This window comes from Cryptotermes secundus, unplaced genomic scaffold (genome assembly GCF_002891405.2).
Source record: "Cryptotermes secundus unplaced genomic scaffold, Csec_1.0 scaffold47, whole genome shotgun sequence".
NCBI classification, from domain to species: Eukaryota; Metazoa; Arthropoda; class Insecta; order Blattodea; family Kalotermitidae; genus Cryptotermes; species Cryptotermes secundus.
In genome coordinates this window covers 580,160-606,404 of record NW_019721002.1, presented here as the reverse complement: position 1 = coordinate 606,404, position 26,245 = coordinate 580,160, and the positions used below count along the sequence as shown (strand labels likewise).

At 44.6% G+C, this 26,245-nt stretch overlaps 1 protein-coding gene across 2 annotated transcripts in view; it reads left to right on the top strand.

Annotated features, from left to right (window-relative positions):
- LOC111874401 (potassium voltage-gated channel protein Shaker) overlaps positions 1-26,245 on the top strand; it is a 352,375-nt gene that overhangs the window by 64,156 nt on the left and 261,974 nt on the right. The window contains exon 1 of one of the 2 annotated variants that reach the window (XM_023869904.2): positions 3,679-3,970. The exons of the other annotated variant lie outside the window; for it this stretch is intronic. Within the exon in view, the coding sequence (XP_023725672.2) occupies positions 3,930-3,970 (41 nt within the window). The 5' untranslated portion in view covers positions 3,679-3,929. Of the gene's footprint in view, positions 1-3,678; positions 3,971-26,245 lie in introns of those variants that run through there. 2 annotated transcript variants of the gene reach the window in all.

Here is a 26,245-nt window from a genome sequence, read left to right as displayed (position 1 = left end):
GTAAGAAACTATATCTCCGATTTTGAAGGTTCCCGGGCAGTGCCCGCTTGCCCTTCCGGTAAAGATAGAGCATATGATGGGATTTTTTTTTATTTTTGTTTGTTTTTGCTAACGTTGGGAAGGCTATATTAAGGCGAAATTTTGATGTTAACAATGGGAGGGCTGCATGTGAGGCATGCAGTGCAATGTGGAATTTGGGTACCAACTAAGCATTTGCTCTAGTACCGAGGAAAACCACGGAAAACCTTGGTCGAGCTGGTTGTTCTCAGGACCTTCCGGATACAAACTGACTTCTAGCCAGCAGTCCGGCTTAAATATACTTGCTTCACTTCTCCTTAAAAGATTTGTACACGCACCGAATAGAAAACGCCATTTCCAACAGTTCCTCTATTCTTCCGTCCTTATCCGTTGCTGTGGGAACGTGTTTACCCAGCAATTGCTTAGAAAAGGCTCTAGTATATTCATTTATCTCGCAGTCGTTGCATAGCAACGGCTGTACACGCTGCAATACATAGCTCACTTTTACGTTTATTTTATGACATGTTCTTGCAACGGTTACTGTAGCACTGTATACAGTCGTGACATGTACATATAAGAAGTGGCTGTACATCACTGCATTTCATCTTTGTCGATGACGTCTCTTTGGGAAGTCGAAACAACAGCGTAATTTACTAGGAGTTTCGTCGGTATAGCGAACACGCTGCGAGACGGTTGACAGAAGTACGGAGGTTCGATTCCTGGCAAGGTTAAGACATTTTTCTCTTTGTTTTAATATCAAGATCAGCTCTGTGGAACACCCAGCCTCCTGCCCAGTCTGTTCTAGAGGCTTATCCTCGGGGCTAAAGAGATCGGAGCGTGAAGCTGACTACTCAACGTCACCTAGTGCCGATGTTATGAATTAGTTGAACTCAAAAAAACTTGGTTTAGAGGTAACACCCTAAACTTGTATTCGATAGGTGTTCGGTTCGAACCTAATCCGGGACATAACCTATCCTGAGTTCTTTTAATGGTATTCGTGAGTCTCTCCAGGGAAATTCGGGGATGGTAACTCGAATAGGTCACGACCACTTCCTTTCAATCTTCTGTTATCCCACCATCCGAAGCCTCACGATCTCGGCACTGAAGGCATCTTTAAAGAGACCGACGCAGAATTGCTTTGGAGGTCGTCATGACGCGCTGCTTAATTAAGCACGTCTACGGAAAAGCCCTATCCTCAGAGCTCCCATCTGCAGAGAGCCTTGCGGGTCCTGCTTTCCCTTTCGCTTTGCTTCCTGTTGTGCTTGCCGTTCCTGTACGGTGGGACTCAAACCCGAGCTGTACTTCTCCGCCCAGACACACCTGAGCCCACCTGAGCCTTTACACACGAGGATCTATACAAAATCGGCGATCTGTGTAAATCCTCTTGTGAAAACTGTCATGAACTTTGGAGCTTCGTGTTTCAATATTGTCTTCCAGCTAAGCAAGTAGAGAGTGACGGTCCTCTGGGATGACACCGTGTAGTTTTGTGGAAGTGTACCAACGATTCGACCTTGTGTTGCCTTCTTCACGGTAGGAGAGTCTCTACGGAACTTAGTTAAATTGCAAGTTTCCACGGCGATAACTATGAAGTAAACTATCATCTATAATGTGATGCCTTACAGTCGGGTAGAATTCTACCGAAGTTTCGGAGGAACATGCTGGCTCCATCTTCGGAGTCTAAGAGCTTTTTGCTTCTTGCGCATTGCTTGACACTGGATATGGAGGCTGTACACTCCTCCGAAACGTCGGTATACTTGTACAAGTCTACGCGACGTCACACCTTTCGTAATAGTATGATTTTTCTCGATTCAAATTATTTCATATCCCCTGCCTTTGTGTCGTCTCTTATAGAGGTTCTTTTTTTCTCCTTGGCACTACAGCTGACGTTTCGGAGGAACGTGCTGCCTCATTCGTCAGGATTATTTCCTTAAACAGCACCAACCGACTGGTTTTTTAATGGAGCACTGATCAGCTATGAAATCTCTGTTAATGTTCTCATACGCACGCCAGGTCTCGCTGTTCATCGCGACTGATTCTGCTGTCTTGTAGCGCGCTGCACGGGGTTGGGACGGGGTAATGCAGCAGTCACTTGCTCGACGCTCTGTTCGTCTCTCTTCCAAGGTTACAGCTGGCTGTTGTCATGGCAATGCGAACGCAGCGACCGGCCAATGCCATCAGAGAACCAGCGAGCAGTCCCGTGTATAAGCAAAATTCCGAATAAAACAAAACTGGCATTTCATAAAGAAGAATTTCTACCTCATTTTGAGTGGGTCATTTGTAACCACGGCATGGGGCAATCTCAGTTTACGGACAGAGTGGCTGTCCTTCAGATGAAAAGAGGGATGGAAGGTAATTCTGTATTTCAGCATCCTGCTGCAAATCTTTAATTAAAACGTCTATGTATCCACAGTCCGTCAATAGGTCAATAGTACAACAGCTATTTCATTTTTTATTATTTTTCCAATATCACCATTTAACACAAAATGTTTCGGCTGTAGATGGCCATCTTCAGGTGTCTCAATGTATCGAAACTGTTACACTGCTCTGACGTGCGCTAAAACCCGCGCTGCAGTCCACTTGAGAGTAAAATAAAAATAACTAATTAAAATCCATTAAAATTGTTTATTAAAAATTTTCCTTATTACTTTTGTAGAATTCTGTTCCATCTCATGTCCACTTGTTTAGAGCCAGATGTTTTATTTGAGCAGCTTGTTTTTGTGTTCGTTAGCCTGTTGCTTTGTTACATCTGCAATCTGCACTGACAATACCACACGCTGCTAGAGGGAACAACACAAGAACATGTGTTAAATTGTGATCCTGGAGGAATGAAAAGGGGAAGAGTTGTTGCATTAGTGACGCACTGTGGTATACGTTAATGAAAGGTAAAGCTATCACTCTAACAAGCCGTTGAGACCCATAGGCTTGTGAGACGTCGAAGCTCCCACATTTTCTGGAAACCGGCTCACAGATGGCAGTGAGGTTGTCAGAAGGCTCCCATGTTTCCTTCTGTTAGGGACGGTATAAAATTGAAGATCTGACAATGGTTAGAAGCAGTGGCTTGAGACAGGGCCCACGGAATTTAGCTTTCTTGAATTAATGTAGAATTGCGTATTTTCGAAATATTGTTCGGTGGCCTGTACAGCAAAGTGGGTTTAATTTGATAAATGTGACTCAGGAGTGATGCTTGAGTTCCACGCAGTAACAACTTGGAATCGTGAACCATCTCTCTCTCTCTCTCTCGCTGTCGAGGTGACCGGTCGCGGAACCTTCTGGGTACATACTGATTTCTGGGCATGTCGCCTTGGTTTATTTATTAATTAAGGGAATATCAGGCACAGTAACTCGTTAGTAGCCGGCAATTTGAGTTGCCTATCAGATACACGTCGGTGTGTGTCCCTCAAACGGCGGGCGACCTGCGAAAAGTCAGCGAGCGTAGAACCGAGTGAGCCGAAGATACCGATTGGTGGACCCGCTAGCTGAACCCCGCTCTCAGTGTGGCGCGGCGCACGGCAGAGCTCGCTACAGTCTCCCAGCAGCCCCGCCATCTGTTTCGTCTCTCCGCCCCTCCCAACAACCAGCTTACATTACGTAGAACTAGTTTTTGTTTCCGCACTCATGTCTTTCTGCCATCTGCAACTCAGTGCACGTCGACTTGAAGCAGTGTTGACGGGAACACGATTTGACGTGTTAAGTGTTCCGAAGTGTTCCGTTTTGATGTGACAAGCAAGTGTTGTGTCTGTAGGGATGAGCGGTGTTACACAGGGAAGTGTAGTTGTCGGGGGCACCTGGTCGCGTGGTGCTGATTGTTGTGGTGGTCAGTTACATGTGTAAGTGTGCTGTTCTATGGGCTTGCCGAGCCATGAGGGGCCCACAAGGAAGAGGAGAGGTCGGCTGCATAATCAAGAAGAGAAATGACAGCTGACGGGGTTGCATCTCAACTCTGCGCCCATATGTAAATATACGCACAAAGTTTTCCGTAGTTTCTCTGTAGAACCGAATTTCCACTCACCCTTAATGGCGTAATTCTGTTTTTTGCTAGGATATGTGGGCCGTTTTCTTCCATCGACTTCTGCTTCGAGCCGTTATTGTTACGTTGCTCCTGTGTTGCCCTCTCTGATGTAGGTGTAACTGTAGCAATAACTCTGGGTGTTACATGAGGTTAACCCTTTAAAGCCCAGTTGTGTTTGTTTGCACCTCCTGCTTCAACACGAGCAAACTCCGCATTTGCACTGTATTTGTGTGTTTCGTATACACCGCCTGCTTCAATATGAATTGTGTGTTTCTTATCATTGTCACAATAAACAGTTATCATTAGACGTTCTTTACAAAATCTAAAGTAATGATTTATTTGGAGATTATGTCTGTTTTTGACATACTATTGGCGCCTAAACCGTGGGCCAGATATGTTTAAAATCTGACATGTGATACCGTCAAAAATTTTGCTTGGAATTTGCCATTCCCGGCCGTACTGATTTGTAGTCTTCATTGTATTATTACCAGTTTTAAAGCGATGTTAATAAACTTCGATTAATCCCGTTGGTGATTATGTGCACAGTGTTACAGTGAACACGTTTTGAAGTCTCGGTTCTCTAGAGAGAATTAACACACAGAACTTTGTAATAGAGACACTGTGTTTTCTTTGAGGTAGAAACTGAATATTTTTATGTATTTCTGGCTTCTGTACCTGTTTTTGTCCAGGCTCAGTGAGAACACGTAATTATGACGCCACAATATATTTTTTTTTAATTCTCATAGTGGGGTGAGGAGTCCAGCTGGGTCCACTCGGCACGGCGGCCACTGATTAGCCTATTGTACCAGCCCTGGCTGATTATGATGATGGAGAATTTGGTGGAATGAAGATTTATAGGGGAAACCGAAGTACTCGGAGCAAACCTGCCCCAGCGCTACTTTGTCCACCACAAATCCCACTTCATCAGAACCGGGCTCGAACCCGGGCAGCCGCGACGTCACAATATTGATCCTAATGATATTTATGTAAAGTAATAGGACACTAAACCCGATCACAGAGGCCTCGCAGTTTGAGACCTGAGGTCGTGGGTTCGAATCCCACTCTACGCATGGATAACTTTTAGTGTTGCTCTGTATGTAGGTAGCAGCTTTGCGACGGGCTGATCCCCCGTCCAAGGAGTCCTACCGACCGTAAGAAACTGAAAAAGCGGACAGGGCTGTAGAGCCATTAGTGAATAAATGAATTAATTTATACGTCGCAGTAAATTCCTCGACTTTTTTTGTAAATTTTGTGAAACCGCTGTTTATTTCTGCATAAATGAAAATTGGATATCTCAGAAACTGCAATGAATGTACGTGCAGTGTAGGGGAGGCGTGTTTCCCCTCCCAAGGTTTATCGAACGCGAAAACCGCTATAGGCCAGAACGAATTGTTCTCGACCAGCAGGAGGAGAATTGTTTTGGGGGTGAAAGGGGTGGGGAAGGTTCGTAGTTTTTTGGCGATTTAAAGTACCTAAATTCTCTCCAAGGGAATCTTGCATTGTCATGCCAGATTTGGCAGAAACAGATGCAGCGCCGTGGAAACGTGCAGATGTGGAACAGGCGCATGCCACGCTGCAGAGTTGTCTGTCCATCTGTCACACGTAGGTATTATGTTGTAGTTGGGGGTCTGGAAGTTTCGCTGATTAAATTTTGATTCTAGATAACGTACATGATTTACTTACTTACTTATGGAGCTGAGCCCTTCTTGAGAAGCCACCAATTCTGCAGCGACTCAAGAATTTCCCAGCATTTTATGGAACCCGAAGGTTCATTACCGTGTTCACAAGAGCCCTCCACTGATTCCTACCCTGAGCCAGATCAATCCAATCCCTACCATCCCATCCTATCCTTCTAAGATCCATCTTAATATTGTAGACCCACCTACGCCTTGGTCTTCCTAGTGGTCTCTTTCCTTCTGGATTTCCCACCAATATTCTGCATGCATCCCACTTCGCCCCCATTCATGCTACATGCCCTGCCCATCTCACCCTTCTTGACTTGATCATTCTAATTATACTTGGAGAAGAGTACAAGTTATGAAGCTCCTCATTATCTTGTTTTCTCTAACTTCCTGTCACTTCATCTCCCTTCGGCCCAAATATTCTGCTCAACGCCCTGTTCTCAATTACAAGACATATTTTGTTGAAGCTAATTTGTAAAGATCGAGAACTAGTACCTATCGATTTTATATCGATACCGTGACAGTCGCTATAAGTAAGTTATGGGTCTGTAATTACATATCGTAAGCATGATTATGGAACCCAGTACAAGGGTCTTGTACACATTATTTATTTTCAGTGCCTCTGCCTTGTAGCCTGTTTCTTCTTCAGTTATTTTCCTTTTCATCTCGTCTCGAGTCTTCCTGTCTCTCCGTGGTCCCTTGTTTGTAACGTAATATTATCTTAGTAAGGTCGTTTGCTGTCGTTCTTAAATTATATTCTAAACCGTTCCATTTTCTTAATTTTTTTAATTTAGGGATATTTAATTTTTTCCGTATTTCTGCTCTTTTATTAAATTTTGGAAAGTTTAATCCCGCCACTGATCTCAGGATATTTGTTTCAACTGACTTCCATTTTCTTGTGTCCCACCGAATCCCGCCACTGATCTCAGGATCTTTGTTTCAACTGACTTCCATTTTCTTCTGTCCCACCGAATCCCGCCACTGATCTCAGGATCTCTGTTTCAACTGACTTCCATTTTCTTGTGTCCCACCGAATCATTGTCCTGTTTTCACAAATGTAACCCAACTCATCACTTCGCACAATTGTGATAGTTCCCCTTGTAATGTTCTTGTCCTCCAGTTCTTGTTTCAATATAGATTGTTAGTTCCAGTATTTGTAATTAAGAACTAACATTGAACTTGTGAGTTGAGCAGCGGTTTCACTGACTTTGTCTCGAAATGCTTGTAACGGTAAGTAAGGTAAACAGCTAAAGTTGTTCCTGTGCCTACCTAATTAAGCACTACGCCATGAAAGCGTATGGGGGAGCGGATGTATAGACCCACATTTTCTTGACCTCGGCACTAGTTAGAGGTGAGTGGTTAGTTTCATGCCCCGGCAGCTTTACCCCAGAGGAAAGGGCACCCGGTTCTCACTGTGTAGGAGGTCGGGAGGGCGCCAGAGAAGGTCTGGACGACATGGAGAAGAGAAAATTCTTTGCCCAACTGGACTCGAACTCAGATTCCTCCGTCCTCCAGCCCGTGGCTAGTCGCTATACCGACTGAGCTATCCCGGCTCCCTTTGTAAGGGTGGGTTCAGTAGAAAATGGAACTTTCTTTAGTTATCAGTAGAAAAACGCAAAGCATAATGTGACGGTTATGTGGTCACCTTTTTCTGTTTTACATTTGAGAGACACGAAGAAATAGCATATACTACTGTACATAATTTCAGGACTCAATACTAAATATTACTAGTGCCGTTCCCACCTCATAAGTTCGTACGCCTTCATGTTGGTATTACTGGTTGTAGAGAACGAAAAATAAGATTTGGGGGTATTCTGGAATGGTATAATACCCTCTAAAAATACCACTGAATTCCGCCACGCAGCCCTGGAGCTGAAATATGCGGACGGACTGACAGACAGACGGACAGACGAGACTAAGGAACACTGAAATTGTGACTGTGCACTTCTAACATTAACGCGCGGTTTCGGCCAGGATTCTGTTGCGTTTTGGGCTCTCTCAGCAGTGACTGACGCTGTGACGCCGTGTAGTCCTGTAGAATTCCAACGTGTACCGAACAGCTCGGCAGATCACACCCTTCCCTAGGAGAGCAGTTCCTTAATTAGAAATATTGATCTAAGCTGGCAGCCGCCACTGAAAGGGAGGGCTGTGTTGAGTGTAAGCTAACCACACGGAATTAAGGAGCAGCGGATTAAAGTAGGTCGCGTGATCTTCCCACACACGAGACAAACGTCCTTATACTGAAGAAGTCTGCAATCTTTCTCTCCGATATCTTTCAGATCTCCCCAAATCAGCACCAAGATTAAACGGTACAAATGCATAATGTAATTAATGTGTTATAACAAAATGTGGCTGTTGTTACAAAGATAATATCCGGAAATTCCTTCAATCGTTTTCCGGTCTCGGAGAGGCACTATGCTACAAACCGGAAGGTCGCGGTTTCCATTGCGGATAAGATTATTGGATTTTTTAATTGACCTAATCCTTCCAGCCGCACTATGGCCCTGGGTTCGACTCAGCCTATAACAGAAATGAATACCAGGAATCTTCCTGGGGGTAAAGGGCGGCCGGCGCGTAAGGCTGACAACCACACCGCCATCTGCGAGCCTATTCTCCAGAAAATGTGAGAGCCTCGACGTCTCACAGCCCTTTGGACCTCCTTCGTTTGCCGTTATGAGGAAGTTAATAAAATTCTATTCAAGGCTTGCTAAAAATTAGGTGTTCAGTAACTCCCTGAATTGTATGCAAATTCGTCGGATAGCTCCCGTGAAAGAATACAAGAACTAACAGACACACAACACTTGTATTGAGGGTTAATTTAATGGAGAATAAGCCAGAACGGACGGTCTTATTGCCTACAATTTTAAAGCAATTTGCTTACTCTGTATGCAAAGACACAAGGAGTATAAGCTTCAGATAGTTAAAGATGACTTTCATTCACGTAAATGTAATTACGTGATTTAAAATTTCCAGAGGACTGCAACCAGAAGGCGCCCTCGAGGTACGGAGGGTCGGGTTATTGAATTTCGCCGTCAGAGAAATTTGGGATAAATATCACAATTCTTTAAACACAAAATTCAAGACAGCAAATTTACCCCAAACTGTTTTTTTTTCTTCAAATAAATGATTATGTGTTAATCAGTTCAGATCGCTTGTACACTTGCCTCAGTGAAGTGGCCCATACAAGTTTAGTCTTGTGCGCATGTCACATAAAGAATGATTGATAGCACGTTTGATGCCACACAGCTTTTCTTGCAAGCAAAGCATAATTTCCTTAGTCACTTCTTGTGGATAAAAAGGCGTTATATTACACCCGTGCACCGAAGGATTGCCCATATTTCTTTTTATTGCTAGTGGGGTGGGACTACGTACCTTGTACTGCGGCCACTTCTGGCCTATTGTACCAACCCCAGATGATAGGTGAGGGTGATTGTGGAGCAATTGGTGGAATGAAGATTGGCAGGGGAAACCGAAGTACTCGGAGAACACCTGACTCAGCGCCACTTTGTCCACCACAAATTCCACTTGACCAGACCCGGGATCGAAGCCGGGCCGCCGCGATGGGAAGCCAGCGACTAACCGCTTGAGTTATTGTCCATAAGAAGGCATATCCACGCATAACACGTGAATCGTTGGGAAGATGTGAATCGCCTTACTGAATTTTGCGTTATCAACAAACTTCTGAGAACGCGTCCCTCCTCTTATGCATACCGCGCTACTCGTGGTATATTAATCTGGACAGAATATGAATTCCATTCACATGTTGTTAGAGACCTCTTTTTTTTTCAGTTGCTCAACAGCCCCCTTGGGCCCTCGCCTCTGATTTTCAGTTTCATGATTATTTTACAGACGATATGACTCCTTGGACGAGTGATCAGCCCTTCGCAAGGCCTCTACCTAAACACAGGACAACACAAACACAGAATAAATGCATACACACACCAAACCTACATGCCTTGTGTGGGATTCGAACCCACGATTCCGGCTTCCAAGCAAGCGAAGACAGTACATGCCTTAGACCGCTAGGCTACCGTGACCGGCAGTGTATTCAGTTCGTACCTCACAGGAAACAGATCCGAACCCACGATCCCGGATTCGGAGCCAGCGAGGACAGTACATGCCTTAGACCGCTCGGCTACCGTGACCCACAGTGTATAAGAATAATATATAAGAATTCAGTTCGTACCTCACAGGAAACAGATCCGAACCCACGATCCCGGATTCGGAGCCAGCGAGGACAGTTCGTGCCTTAGACCGCTCGGGTACCGTGACCGGCAGAAACCTTGTTATTCGAGTGAATTCACAGTTTGCAGCCTCACTAATTACTGATCCTTGTAGCGCTGGTTCGTGAGTAACCACAGGAAAACTCGTGTTCAGTAGAAACGCGCTGATCTCTGTGGAAACATAAACATTTCCCATTCGTTTGTTAACACGTAGTCTTAATGTTGTTTTGCGATCAAACTGCATGAGTCACATTCCGGAATACGCTATTCTTCTCTATAAAACTTCGAAACATCACCAACAAACAAAAGGCATGGCGTAACACCTAACGCTTTAGACTTATTTTTTGTAGGGGGGGGGTTGTCCTTGGTTTGAATCTCCGCCATGACACAGAATATATTCCTTAATCAGTATAGGAGTATTCCGGGGTAGTACCTCAATTCGGTCTCGACACTTCCTTACAAATCCTTTCCAATTCGTCATTCTTGCGTCATCCTACTGTTCTACGTCATGGGGGTCAAACTTCTGTCTTGCCTTGCGCTCAGCCCACTACTGGGTCAGCTGGTCGCCCCTGTTTTCAGTAGGTTCCTTCAGAAAATCCCTGTTCTCAGCGCTAGAGACAGAACCTGCTTGGCTGAAGCCCTCTTCATGTGTCTGGGCCCTAGATTTCTGTTGTTTCTCGCCAGAGCTGGGCACTGACAAAGTGTGTGGTCACATTTCCTGCATACAGCGCTCCCCGAGGGGCCCGTAATATGTAGACGCTGTCTCGATATATGAACTGACCGTATCGCTAAGCAACCTGAAGCAATAGAACCCACTTGTTTGTGTCTCAATCCGTTTGAGCAGGGGAAGTACCGCGGTCATGACAACGAAACAGCAGGAAGGTAGGTGTATCTGCACTCGAGTTATTTCAGAGATATTTTGTCTTCTTTGCTGTACCTCGCTGCCCCTCCCGCCCCTCCCCTGCCGGACCTATTTGCCACTCGCGTGTGCTATATTTAAATATGCTCGCGGTCACCATGGCTTCGCTTTACATTTCGCTGGTGACAATAGCGAGAGAGATCGGAACAGTGTTTCTAGCAGATCAGAACGGCGTGGATGCCCATTGTTGTGCTCATTGTTGCTGGTGTGGTACTTCATCCTGCAGTATCGGATTAATTTGTTCTCCTGGGATGACGAAATTATGTCTTATCTCACTTCTGCACACAGTGCCATCAGAAGGTAAACACAGCACAGCGTTTTATTTCTAACACGTTTGCTCGTTTTCTTTCTGTAATCTCGTAGTTGCCATGACTTATTTTGGGCCTAAAATGTGTGCTTCGTGTTTCTCGACAGCTTTTCTTCGGAACAATTTTCACTCCGATAAACATTCGGTGAGTTACGCTAGAAATGAGCGCAGAAACTCTTACAGACTTGTGTGCAAAGTGTCCGTTATTTCTGTCCGATATTAAATGAAACTGTTGCATTACAGAAGTGTTTAGTCAAACTCACGAAAATCTAATTTGATTAAAATCCGACGTGAAGTTGTAGAGTTGTGACGCATGGACAAACTCAGCATGAAAATGTATGAATATGTCCACTGACAGTCCCCCCTCCCCCCAAATTAATATCGCGAAACCAGAGTCAAAATCCAGAAGCACAGATCGCTGAGAGAGACAGCGAGGATTGTCTGCAGTCCAGCTGCAGTTGTCAGTACACTTGCCACTAGGCAGCAGCACTGGGCACAACACGAACACCTCCCGCAAGTTCGTTGCCAGGCAGAGGACACGAATGTCATTTAGTTATTTCCTGTCATTTCATCACGTCACGTCACCAGACCTAACTATACAAATTATAACCATCTGCTTTCAAGCTTATTTCTTGCTTGGCTTATTCTTTTACCATGATGATGGAGGTGACATATTCTTCCGAAACATCGGTTCACTTCAAACGGAATACACGGCATTATATTCCAGAAGACAGAAGTCTGCATAACCACAGCTGTGAGAACCTCAAATCCTTCAAATTATGTTTTATTTTTATTTGGTTTATTTTAATGTGGTTTATTTATTGTTCTCTTTCCGCCTCTCCCTTTTTATTTCTTTCTTTCGTGTGCGCATGTTTCTACTTGTCCCCTTGGCTACTGCATGCCTCATCTTCTCGTCTGGTTGCATTCCACGGTTTGTAATGCACGCAAATGCAGTTCTGAGCAACGGATGTCTCATGTGGCTCTCTTGCTAATTGCTGGGACCTACGCCTCCGCTAGAAGCTGCAGGTGTTTGTGCAGTTTTTTTTCCTTGGCACTACAGCCCCAGTGGGCCACCATGAACTCCATTCACTTCGGTTTTTCTAGATCTTACACATACGGTAGGACTCTTTGGGTGGGTGATCAGCTGGTCGCAAGGCCTCTACCTGTAGACAAATACAGAAAAACGCACACAAACATCCATGCCCTGAGTGGGATCCGAACCCACGATCGCAGCTTCAGAGCGAACGAAGACAGTACATGCCTTAGACCGCTCGGCTATCGTGACCGGCGTTTATGTTGTTTAGGGATTGAGAAATCCCCATGTAGGAAGTCAACATCTTCCACTCGTCGGTTTTGTATCATCTGAATTTTCTTTTATAATTTAGACTCGACTGTCTAGTTCCAAGATTTTGATGCCTGGAGTTTCTGCTGCGTCTGACATAAAAAGACCTGCCGGTTTATTCTGTTCGCAGAAATATAGCTGCTTAGTGCAGGAATCTTACGAAGAACATAAATACACTATTTCGGCAAAGTGTATTTTTATGTTGAAGCAGACGGTACTTGTACTTAAACCCGCTCTTTAAACAGTTGAGGAGCTGAAGTAATGCTCTGGAATTTCCTTAAGGACTCTATATATGTTTTTCCATATTTAACAATTGATATTATCCTGAAGAAAGCAGTCTTTTGGGATTTGGCACCGTGTATATGTGGTGTTAACCGATGTTTCGGAGGAACGTATCGCCTCCATCTTCAGGGTAGAAGAAAAAATATAAGAAATCTGCAAGCGAAGAGACCGTGAGAACCGGTAAAGTTAATCGGCGTTCTGTTCTAGCACGAGTACATAAATACATGTACATATGTAGATACATATTAAGGGAGGAACATAGACTGAGGGTGTTTGAGAACAGGGTGTTTAGGAGAATATTTGGACCAATGAGAGATGAAGTGACAGGAGGTTGGAGAAAACTGCATAATGAGGAGCTTCATAACTTGTACTCTTCTCCAAGTATAATTAGATTGATCAAGTCAAGGAGGATATGATGGGTGAGGAATGTAGCACGAATTGGGGAGACCAATGCGTACACATTGTTTGTAGGGACATCTGAAAGAAAGAGGCCTCTTAGAATACCTAGACGTTCGAGATTATAGAATAATATTAAAAAGGATATTAGAGACATAGTATTTGAAGGTATGGACTTGTTTCTTCTGGCAGAGGATAGGGCCCAGTGACGGGATTTTGTGAACACGGCAATGAATTCGGTTTGCATATAATACTGGGATTTTGTTGACTAGATGAGCAACTATTAGTTTCTCGAGATGTAATTATTTATCTATTTAGTTAGTGTGCTGTAGTCAGCGAAGGAACTTGTAACCGTGAAGAACTTCACATACGCCTGAGCCATCAGTGTCATGGAAGTGTGCTGAAGTGAGTCCTGTGCAGTTTGCACCCGACATCCCTCTCAGGCCCCTCAGAGGCGCTCGGAGGTCAGTGTCACTGGCTGAGGTCACCAAGTGGACACGTCACGGACCTAAACCTCCATTTACTCTTCTCCATAAACACAGGACGGAACCCACCGCTGCGGAGATCTGCTACCTCCTGACAAACCGGCTGCAGGTTTCAAGTCAGTAACCGAGATACCTTGACCAGTTTAGTGACTAGTCTCCCGTCTACACCAACGGGGAATCTGGGTTCGATTCCCGGCGCTGACAGATTTTGTGAGAAGTAGTGGGTCTGGAACGGGGTCCACTGAGCCTCATGAGGATAATTGAGGAGCTATTTCAAGGAAATAGCGACTCCGGTCTAGAAAACCGAAAATAACGGCCGTGGGGATTCGTTGCGCTGACCACGCGACACCCTCTATCCGCTAAAGTTGGCACTTCGCCGACAAGCGGCGGTCGCTCGATCGGTATGGTTCACTTACGGGCTATAGGCCGCGGAGTTTTGTAGAGAAAGGATATATCATGTAAACAGACGTATTGGAAACTGTAAGTATGGCAGAAGTGGTATAGAAGTACCGGCGTAAACAACATGAGTAGAACGTCAGGTTCCGACATCATCAGGCTTGTGCAGTAGCTGTAAGCATTTGTACTGTCTCACCAGTATTTACAAGTTGTTTACAATTTAAGTGATATATACCGGAATTCAGTTTCTCAAATTTGTGACTCTGATCTCCTGGGATGTGACGCCGTGTAGGGGCACAAAATTTCGCTGAAATTCTACAGAAATGTCAGTGAATTTCTGACAGACAAGACATCTGTATATCTGCTATTTGCCTATTGTTCCAATTGCTGTTCTGTTCAGTAAGTTTACTGCAACAATGACCTTAGAAACTTCAACATGGCCGCTTCTTTTTTGTAAGCTCCAATTTTTTACATGAACTAAATTTCACTTTCCAAACGTAAAAGTGGTTTACCGTTATATCTAATTTGTAAATATGTTTGTCCGGGATCGTGGGTTCGAATCCCTCTCAGGGCATGGATGTTTAGTTTGTGTGTGTGCGTTTTTCTGTGTTTCTATATAGGTAGATGCCTTGCGACGAGCTGATCACCCGCCCAAGGAGTCCTACCGAATGTGTAAGATCTAGAAAAACCGAAGTGAACAGAGAAGTTCATGGAGGTAGGCTTAGGCCCACTGGGAGTGTAGTGAAAGTTTGTGTTTAAAGTGTGTATAAACTTACGAAATTAAAAATGGCATGATATAAACATAGAGCTATTTGTGTATGTTTTCCCTAATTTTGGAAAGCGCAGAATTTATTTTAGTGAACTCTCTCGGCTTTTAGGATGTTGGAGAGAACTGTTGCCTGTCACAGAAGCGATGCCAGGGGTTTAGGACTTGTCACAGAAATTCGGACCTCTTGTCTAAACTTGTAACACGTATGCGGTTCTGCCAGCTCTCGGTGAATAATGCAGTCTGGCCCGTTCATTCAGATGGGCGAGTAAGTGCTTCCGGTTGTCAGGTTGATGTGCTCACTTCTGCAGAACACTATAGGAACCAAGGTGGAATTGGCTCTCAGCCTAATCACATGAAAGCCACGATGATATATTGGGAAGTGTAGATAAAGCTCCAGGCATTCCTAACCTCGGTTTTGGAGGCGAATAGTCCGTTTCTCGCAATTACAGGTTTACTAACAGCGAAATGATCTGACGAGAATCGAACCATGTTCGTCAAGCTCATATGTACTCACTCCCTCATGGAGCTGAGCCCTTCTTGAGAAGCCGCCAGTTGTGCAACTACTCAAGAACCTCCCAGCATTTTATGGAACCCGAAAGTTCATTACTTTGTTCACAAGAGCCTTCCACTGGTCCCTATCCTGAGTCAGATCATTCCAATCCGTACCATTCCATCCTGTCTCTCTAAGATCCATTTTAATATTGTCCACCCACCTACGTCTTGGTCTTCCCAGTGGTCGCGTTCTTTCTGACTTTCCCACCGATATCCTATACGAATTCCTTGTCTCACCAATCAGGCCCATATGCAGGCTATCTAATAATAATGTATTTATTGTGTAAGATTTGAGGTTCTCACAGCGGTACTTATGAAGAACTCTACATTCTTGGATTAAACGCCCTGTATCCCGTTCAAAGTCGACGGACGTTTCGGAGGAACATGTCGCCTCCAACTTCATGGTCGAAGAATAAGCCAAGAAAGAAACCAACGTGAATCACATAGCAAGCAGGTGTTTCTCCGAAACGTCGGCTGACTTCCAGCGGACTACATAGCGTTATATCCAACAAGATGAAGCTGTCTATTTGTTGTTTATTTAATGACGATGCCAATATCTCAGACTGTAGTGACTATCTCTCGAAATTTGCATTCGGAAGACGCTGGGTTCGAATCTTGCCTGCGACACAGAATATTCTGAGGTTTACGCGAGACAGTAGCTCAGTTCCTTCGAATTCATTAGTCACTTAAACCCCTAACGCTGTATAGCCAGGATACTGCTGTCATACTGATGCAACCCGCAGCCTACACAAGAGACAGCGCCTGCGCAGTCGCACCCGAGTTCCGTCAGCTGTTTGACAACCCACCGCTCAGTTATCTATCGATTTCGAACACCCGGAGAGATGTGCTACTGATGCTGGCATAGCAGACCCAGGTTTAAATCCCACTAAAACGACACCTGATATTCTCAGAGCAGTGGCTACTCGGGTAACATTCACATATTGACCATTATTCAGGAGGAACTCCTCTACCCTGAAGATGGAAGTAGTGAGTTCCTCCGCAGCGTTGTTAATATCTTCCAAAATACACTGATCTGCTTTTCATGGCGTTCTGTGTCATGAGAAGTAAAGAAGTAGGTAGTAGCCACGAGGCTCCCGGTATTAGCTTTCTCTTGGACCTCAGAAGAGGAGGCACGTGGTAGGGTACTTGGTCGAGGTACTATGCTACAAGTCTGAAGGTCGCGGGTTCGATACCCGCTGATGTCATTAGAACTTTTCGATTGAACTAATCCTTCCAGCCGCATTATAACCTTGGGGACGACTTAGAAATGAGTACCAGGAATCTTCCTGGCAGTAAAGGGCTACCGGCGTGTAAGGCTGACAACCTCACCGCCTTCTGTGAGCCGACTGTCTAGAAAATGTGGGAGCCTCGACGTCTCACAACCCTATGGTCCTCCACGGCGTGTTCCAGAGAAAACTTTACCTAAGAAATCATATTTGGTATTCTAGATATTTATGTTGTGCCCTCAATATTTCCCAGCAGTTTTGTGTTCTTTCTCTTTGTAAAGGTCCTTGCTTCGTCCCTATAAGTTATTGTAGGTTTGAAATATTTATGCGTTGTTTTGCGGTCTCCCTGTCCGACAATATTCCTTGTATAATTTAATAAAATATTGAACTGTTTAGGATAGCAATGATATTTTCATAACAACAAGAAACGCTCCTTAGAGAATTGCAGAAAAGTCAGCGCAGCGCTGAGATGCTGTTGACTGTGTCCAGTGTCACTCTGACCTCAGGGGCTAGGAAAGAGACAGGTCCCTCAGCGTTTGCAGCAGCTACATACGTACTCCTAAGGGCGTGCAGTAAGCAGTAATTACAGTATAATAATAATATTAATAATTTATGGTATTCATAAGAACCGATAAGTACAAAGTGCAGAGGCAGCTGCTTCAAGCGGCAATGCTTCTGGCTTAAATTCGAGAGGTGTTCGGTTCGAATGTCGGTAGGGACAGTGTTAAAGTGATTGAAGTTTTCGTCAAATTCCTCGGTGCACCAAAAAAAATTCCTGGAAAGCGCCTTAAATTTAGGCACACCCGCTTCCTTCCACATCCCTTCCATTTCACTGTTCACTAGTTTCCTGCCATTAGACTCCGTGTGTTCTGGGCTGCTTATGTCGCCGCTAAATAACCGCAAATAATAATAACAATAATAAAATTTACTTTGTGTTTTATTAATTAAAGACTATTCCATGATGGCGTATGGGGAGTGAAGGTATAGTTGTACGTATTCTTAGACTGAGCGCTAGATGGGGGTTGATTTATCAACACATGCTCTTGCTTGTTTGCTTCCGGGGAAAGAGCACCCGGCACCTACTGGAAATGAGGCCCATGCAGGGAACTGAACCCCAATTCCTCGATCACGGAGCCCGTAACCCATCACTACACTGACTGAGCTATCCCGATCCTAATTGTGATGACGATGATGTCTTCTATCATGTCATTTGCATCATTGGCTAATTTTACTGCCCAGTCTGTACCTGGAGTGAATAGGGGTGAATGGTACGGCAATTCATTAATTGGTAAGGATTTGGAAGGAAGCTGTCTTGCCCTAGTCGAGGTACTGACTCATCATTCAGCTGAATCACAGCCAGTTGCATTCAAAATTGATATAATGATTGAGCCTTGTGCCCTTATACCCGTCCTTCTCCCCGGCACCTTACACTTCTACCTTGAAGATGGAGGCAGCAGATTTCTCCGAAGTATTGGTAATATCTACCATACCCTAAGAGATGGTAATCTTATCCATCACGCGTCTGAACCAGATGGTTGTCTTCATTGTAACTACATCTCGCTTGTCCCACAGCTGTTTCTGACGCGTTAAAGCAACCGTCTTGTTGAGGCAACTTTACCCACGTAACAGTGTTGAGTTTTATTACGCGAAGAATAATCGTCTCTTTATATTTCTGACTTGTAAGATTCGTTAAGCTGGCGCCTGAGATGGGATACATTCGTTTGTAAACAGATGAGAGGTGAAGTTTGTTGCTCCTGCAGTAATGGGTTTCGTGACGTCACGCTGAGAATTAGACCAGGCTTGAAGCTGCCAACTACGACAAGTGAAAACGTTAATAGCATGCGCATATTCACATGACGTTAATCTGCCTAAGGCCTTTAGTACTTCTTCAACTGAGAGTTAAATAAACAGTAAATACAGGGTCCTCGCTTAAAGTCTGTCGACTTCATTTCCTGTAACTGTTATTTAAACAGCCATATTGAAGAAGCAAAGCCACGCTCAGGTACATGAAGGTTTAGGAGTCTGCGCTCTTAGCGCTAGGTCAGTTCAGAATATGCACACCATATCCGTCGTCCACCTCAGCAGCACGGCATGTGCGCATGCGCAGATTGTATTTTGCTGTCCTCAAACCATTCGGTACTGGTGTTTACTGTGTCCGTGAATATTTCACTTTTCAGCTCTGTGACACTTTGAGGATGTTTGTGTTACAAATGATGCTTAAGAAATCCCCCACAAAAAATATTCACAAATATTGATGTCAGAAGATTATGGTGGCCAAGGTCAACCCACTCCAACTCGGCCATGGTAGCTGCAAACTTCATTGAGCTGAACCCTTCTTGAGAAGCCGCCAATTGTGCAGCTACTAGAGATCTTTCCAGCATTTTATGGAACCCGAAGGTTCATTACCGTGTTCACAAGACCCCTCCACTGGTCCCTATCCTGAGCCAGATCAATCCAACGCATCCCATCCCATCCTATCTCTCTGAGATCCATTTTAATATTGTCCACCCACCTACGTGTAGGGCTTCCCAATAGCCTCTTTCCTTCTGACTTTCCCACCAATATCCTGACACAATTCAGTTTTTGTTCAAACCGAACAGTAACGGACACTCATATCTGTGGGTGTACCACAGCACCGAATGAGCTTCGGAGCGAAGTTTGTCTCAAACAGAAGCTGCATAAGCTGCCCAGTACTCCTTCTGGGGGGGGGACCATTCTACAAGCCGGAAGGTCGCGGGATCGAATCCCGATGAGGTCATTGGATCTTTTTTTTTTCAATTTACCTAACCCTTCCAGCCGCACTATGGTCCTGGGGTCGACTCAGCCTGTAACAGAAATGAGCACCAGGAATTTTTCTGGGGGTAAAAGACGGCCGGCGAGTAAGGCTGACTTACCGCCATCTCTGAGCCGATTGTCTAGATAATGTGGGACCCTCAACGTTTCAAAAGCCTATGGGCCTCCACGGCCTGTTACAGGAATACCTTTACATTAACTTGGTTATAGTGTGTTGGTCATTTTCCGAGAATCGAAGTAATGACTTCCCAGTTCTCTCTTCATGCAATAGTCTAGTTAATGTAGAAGGCGCGTGTATGCTTATGTTTGGATCATGTGCGTTGGTTAGCGGTCCCTGCCGTCAGCACGGCCCGGTCTAATGAGGTAGAGTGGGAACAGACTAGGTCACGACAAGCTAGCGGTGCTGTTGTGTGTGTTCTCCACACTGTTACGGCTTTGCAAGCGTTCGTAATGTTCATAATGTAGTTCGTATTGTTATGAAATGAGAATTAACTCGTAAATTGTTAAGTACTATATTCTGGGGTTTAACGCCATGTAGTCTAGTAGAAAGTAGAAGAAGTAAAGTTCTACCAAACTGTACTACCTCACACCAGAGAATGTACTGCGATTTATAACCACCGCTGTGAGAAAATTAAATAGAATATAATTGTTCATGCGTTGTATAAAATGTATTTGTTACTGGGAATTATTGTTATGAACAGTAATAATAATATTTACTTACTTATTTACTCATGGAGCTGAGCCCTTCTGGAGGAGCCGCAAATTCTGCAGCTACTCAAGAACTTCCCAGCATTTTATGGAACCCGAAGGTTCATTACTGTGTTCACAAGAGCCCTCCACTGGTCCCTATCCTGAGCCAGATCAATATAGTTCATACCATTCCATCCTATCTCTCTAAGATCTATTTTAATATTGTCCACCCACCTACGCCTTGGTCTTTCCTGTGGTCTCTTTCCTTCTGGCTTTCCCACCAATATCCTATATGAATTCCTCTTCCCCCCATTCGTGCTACTTGCCCTGCCCACCTCATCCTCCTTGACTTGATCATTCTAATTATACTTGGCGAAGAGTACAAGTTATGAAGCTCTTCATTATGCAGTTTTCTCCAACCTCCTGTCACTTCATCTCTCTTCGGTCCAAATATTCTCCTCAACACCCTGTTCTCAAACACTCTCAGTCTATGTTCCTCCCTTAATGTCAGAGACCAAGTTTTACACCCATACAGAACCACAGGCAAAATTATAGTTTTGTATATTCTAATTTTTATGTTTCTGGACAGCAGGCGAGAAGACAACAATAATATTATGTAAACAAATTATTTAATTGGAATTTATGAGGCTAAGGGCGAAATAAAATCGGTTAGTCCATGCAAAGTGACCCTAGTCATCAGGGTCTCCCTGCGGTGATCGTGAAAGTGTGCTTGCTTCTGGGATATAACACCGTGTAGTCTGGTAGACGTTGACCGACTTTTCATAGGAACTTTTTTTTCTTTGGCACTACAGCCCCAGTGGGCCTAGGCCTACCTCCATGAACTTCTCCGCATAGGAACTTACTGCTTGTAAATTAAGTGCCTGAACTAAACCAAGAAACACGAACGGTAGTGCTCCCCTGAAGTTGGGAGGAGTGCGTAAACTTCTGTCGAAATGCAGGACGCCACGTCCCGAAATATTGCAATCTTCATATTCGCCATAGTGAGAGTCTCGAACCCAGGTCCACAGACGGCGACTCACTCCGTCAATTGATTTCTGCAGATTTTGTTGGACCTGCCCATCCCAGGCTCAGATAATAACGTAACAATGGCGGCTACCTGACTGCATAAGGGGGCGTGGCTACGGGGCTGGAACAGATGGTCGGGCGGTGTAGCTTTCAGAGGGCGAAAGGTACCGCGTGTGTATACGGTCCCGGCACTTCTGACAGAAACAATTAATTTTCCACGTCTGTTTCTCGGTTCGTAGCAAAGAACAAAATCTTGGACTAAGATGACCAGTAGGAAAACCTAGGCATAGATGACATGGACATACTAAAATGACTCTTAGAAGAATTGTGATGGAAAGAAGTGGACGGTCCAGGGCAGGGACAAGTTATGGGCTTTTGTGATCACGGTGCTGCACCTTCACTTCCCATAGTATGTTGGGAATGTCTTGAGTAGACGAGCAACTGTTAGCTTCCTAAGAACACATCGCAGTGGAATTAACATGATGATTGCTTTGGTGATACACGTACAGTCGTGAGAAGATATGTTCTTTCACTAGGGTTTTAGGCTCTCACTCCGGTGGTTATATTCTACGATATAACGTCGTGTAGTCTGTTGAAAGTCGACCGATGTTTCGGAGGAACATGTCACCACCATTTTCAGGGTCGAAGTATAAGCCCAACAAGAAACCAGCGTGAAATCAAGTGGAAAGCATGTTATGGTTTGTTGTTTAGTTTACTATTTGACCCTGAAGATGGTGGTGACATGTTCCTCCGAAACGTCTGTCGACTTTCAACGGATTACACGGAGTTATTTTCCAGAAGATGGAAGCATTGTGTCCATTCATGCTGACGAATCACTAATGAAGCAAGATTGCGCCTTTTGTCCCATGTCATGATGTTTGTGTTGACGCAGTTGGTGTGTGGCCGCCCTTAAGCCTCTTTGTCGGCCCTTCTGTCTCTGTCTATACGTATGAAACAATTTTAGATCTCAGAATCACTGGATTTTTGGGCTTTGTCCATCATCCGGTATTCTAGTATTTTTTTTTTATTGCTAGTGGGGTGGCACTAAGTCCCTTGTACTGCGGCCACTTCTGGCCTCTTGTACCAGCCCAAGATGATAGGTGAGGGTGATTGTGGAGCAATTGGTGGAATGAAGATTGGCAGGGGAAACCGAAGTACTCGGAGAAAACCTGCCCCAGCGCCACTTTGTCCACCAGAAATTCCACTTGACCAGACCAGGTGGGAAGCCAGCGACTAACCGCTTGATCCATGGCGCGGCCCGATATTCTAGTAACTAGAGAACACGCCTTTTCGGAAACAGTCTCCAGAATACCGGACGAAGGGAAAGTCCAGAACCCAGTGATTCTGTGTGTTAAACACCATAGTCAGATTCCGCTAGTATCAAGTTCAGATCTCCTAAACGGATTTGCCCGAAATCCTATGTAGGAGACTTTACCAGCATCTGTCAGCAGACCCAGTTCCGGTTAAGGCAGAGTAAACACAGCGGGCACTTGACACGGAGAGTGGGTACTCTTCTGCACGTAAACACACCACAACTCGCTGAGTGTTTATAGGGGCAAGAAATGTTTCAGGCAGAAGCTGTAGCGAGAAGTAAAACGCACTTTATGCCGGGTTCAATTCCCGATGAGCTCATTGGATTTTTCAACTGGCCTAATCCTTCCAACCGCACTGTGGCCCTGGGGTCGACTCAGCCTCTAACAGAAATGAGTACCAGCCGGCCCGCGTGCAAGCTTGACAACCTCACCGCCATCTGTGAACCGATTATCTAGATAATGTGGGACCCTCAACGTCTCACAAGCCTATGGGCCTCCACGGCGTGTTACAGGGATAGCTTTACCTTACTTTTTGCCTTGAGCTTTCTCTCTGTATGTTCGGGCCAGTTGGACAACATTCCTTTATGTTATGCCTACATTTCTACCTCATATGTTCACTCGTTAGTGAAGTGACAGGAATTAGGTGTTTGTAGCGTACCCATCAGAGGAGGTGTCTAGCCACCTTTCGCGTGAGGACAGAAGTGGGACTAGTTTCCGCAACGCGCAGAAATCCAGGGATAGTAATTCCAGTGCATAACACTTAGAACTGTGTTTTTTATTCATATGTCGTTACTAAGTATAGAGCATCATTGCACTGCCTGCTGCCTTGCCCTGAGTCACGAAACATAGAAGCACTTAACAGTGGTTTGAACTTCCCAAACGTATTTGAACTGTGATAAAACTCTTGATGTATGGACTAGCTCCTTTTCCTTTGGTGTACTTAGGTCGTAAAAGTTGATGTTGGAAAGAAACAGGTGGTTTGTGCCATCTGTTAGAGTTCCAGGAACATTTATGTCTGTGTTCCGTATCGCTCAGAGAGTAAGCGGGCAAAACTGGCTGTTTTCTGTGATTAGTAATCTATTAATTACATTTTAGTTGCTGATGCGGATTATATTCTTAATTTTCTCTGTCAGATACCTTAACCCTTTGAAAGACAGTGGTCGCTATATGTATCACCTGCTTTAATATTAAATAAAACTCAGCATTTGGCCCAAACTGTGTATTTATATGTTTAGTATGACTGTCAGACGGAACATCGACTGTTTTCCTAAACAGCATTAACCGACTGGTAATTGTATTGGAGTTGAAGCGTTTCCTGTGAGGTACGAACTGAATTCTTATATACGATGTACTTCAACCCGTGAGGAGGCGGGTTCAAAGACTCCCACCGTAGTCCTGCGAGTGGTAGGAGGCGACCAAAAGGGAACCCAGTGCCTGGAGGTATAATTCAGCCAAACTTTTCCCGGGGGATATAAATACTGGGACCTGCCCCCGCCCCCCCGGTTGGGGGAGTCTCGAATCTGAGAGAGTAAAATATGATTATGAATCCCGCAGGACTCGAACCTGAGAAATAATTAGTTCTCGAGGACCAGCAGCAATTGTAAATTACAGACCCATCTTCTCGTCAGAGAGAATGTTACATAAGAACTATAACCGCAAGTTGTCAGTTGGGATATAAAGTTACTGGTCGTGAGTCTCAAGGGGCTTGTCGCCAAAACGAACTGATTGGCAGTAAACCTGCAGTCGTAAAGTAACTCTGACCCTGACTGCTGCTTCTCATGCAGCCCTTTCGATTTAGTGGCCATAAAATTTTCTTTCCGAACTTCGCAGTTTACTGTTATCTCAGAAAACAAAATTTTCGCGGTCCTTGCCCTAAGCAAATGTTTTAAATGTAAATGTTTTAATTAACGCAGTGTCGGGCGGACGAGCGGAAAGTACGGGAACTCTTACTTCTCCTGCGTCTTACCCGTGTTACCTACTCTTCTGCTATTGTCTTAAGCTTTTGAAGAGTTAATGAAGTGTTACTGAAGCTTAGCTGATGTATCGAAAAAAGTGAATGTGTAAGTAAATGATGTATTAATTTAAGAATGAACTGAGGACTACCGCGATGAACTTCATTGACCGTAGTTAGTTAGTTATTGGAGAGGGTGGTTTTCCCCATGCACTTAGACCAGTATTGGTCCATTGTGCTTCCCTCTATGATATTCTACCAGTCTCTATACCCTACCGATATTGGTGCGTACCATCAGTCCCGACCGAGCCAGCGAGTTCGGCCTCTACTGGCTTAGCGGTATCTATAATGCTTCCCCCATCTATCAGAGGCGTTAGAGACTACTGTTGGGCGAGAAATATCTCATTGACCGTAAGTAACGTCAGTTTGTGGGAATTGTAAATGCGATAACAAATGACTTTATGGGCTGTAGAAGTAAACTCAGAGAAAAGTAAGTATATCTTGCTGTCTCGTCACCAGTTATTTTTTTCTGTGTGGATAATATTAAAATGGATATTAAGTAGAGAGAATGGGGTGTTATGGACTGGATTGATCTAGCTCAGGATAGGGACCAGTGGAGGGCTCTTGTGAACACGTTCGGATTCCATAAAATTTAGGGAAATACTTAAGTACCTGAGCGACTGGCAGCTTCTGAAGAAGGGCTCAGCTCCATTGAGTTTAGTATGTCAGCCGCCAGTAGTAGTACGCATATGTATGTCGTGTCACTTGCTGAGCTCTGCTGACGCCGGGCTTGGCAAGCAAGCAACCTTGTGGTCTGCGTGAAATGGATCCATGCCACCTTGCATTTTAAGAGCCAGTGTATTTATAGCCCTGTTCTCTACGATATAAAAATCGTCCTAAGACGTCCATTCCACGCAGTGTTTAGGAAGCAATCTCCAGTCCGTCCTGATGCGAGACCTCACATTGTTACGATGGTGATGGTGTGATGTGACGCCGTGTACGCACATAACTACGCCAGTGGCATACAAATGGTCTGTCGGAGGGAGGCACTCCACACAACTTTTGCATAGTTGAAACACTTCAAAATTTGTAAGTTCTGAGGTTTACACGGCGATGACTATGAAGAAAATCGTTTTCTTGGATCTGGGGTCGTGTATTCTTGGATTTAACCGAAACGTCGGTTAAAACCAAGAATACACGGCGCCAGATCCCAGAAGACGACTTTCTTCACTTCAAAATTTGTTCGTACCCTTCACACTGAAGCACTGGTAACTATATACCAGACCATACGGTGTCGAGAAGGTTTTCGTAGTGGTGATTCTCTACGCTTCTATTAAGGAATTACGGACAGGACACCGATTATCCTAAGGTTTTCCGGTGGTTTTCTTCTGACACTTCAGGAAAATACCCGGATAGTATTTCTGTTATGCCAACCACTTCCTTCCAAATCCTGCCCAATTCATTATCCCTCACTTATCGTACTGTTCGGCGCTATGTAATGCAGTCTATGCAATCTGCGACAGTGGAGCCACCGTAAAACACAAGAGGACAATTACGCTTTCTTAACGTGAAACGTTCGTTCCTGCAACGTTTCGAAATTTCTGTTCAAGCGACGTCAATAAACGCGGTTGAAGAGAAGGGGAGGGGGGTGAACGTGACCTGTTTATGAAATGTAGAGGGAGCTTCGACTAAAAGAAACCTAAAAGCGCTATCTCAGCACAGGGGTGACCAAACTAAAGAGCCCAAAATAACTGCCTTTTGCGATATGGCCCTCCGTGGTCTGTAGATAGTTATCAGCGTTTCGAGTGAACCTTCTGCTTACGTCTTCACTGTAGAAGAGTCTCTTCTGCCATAACGATGGATAAT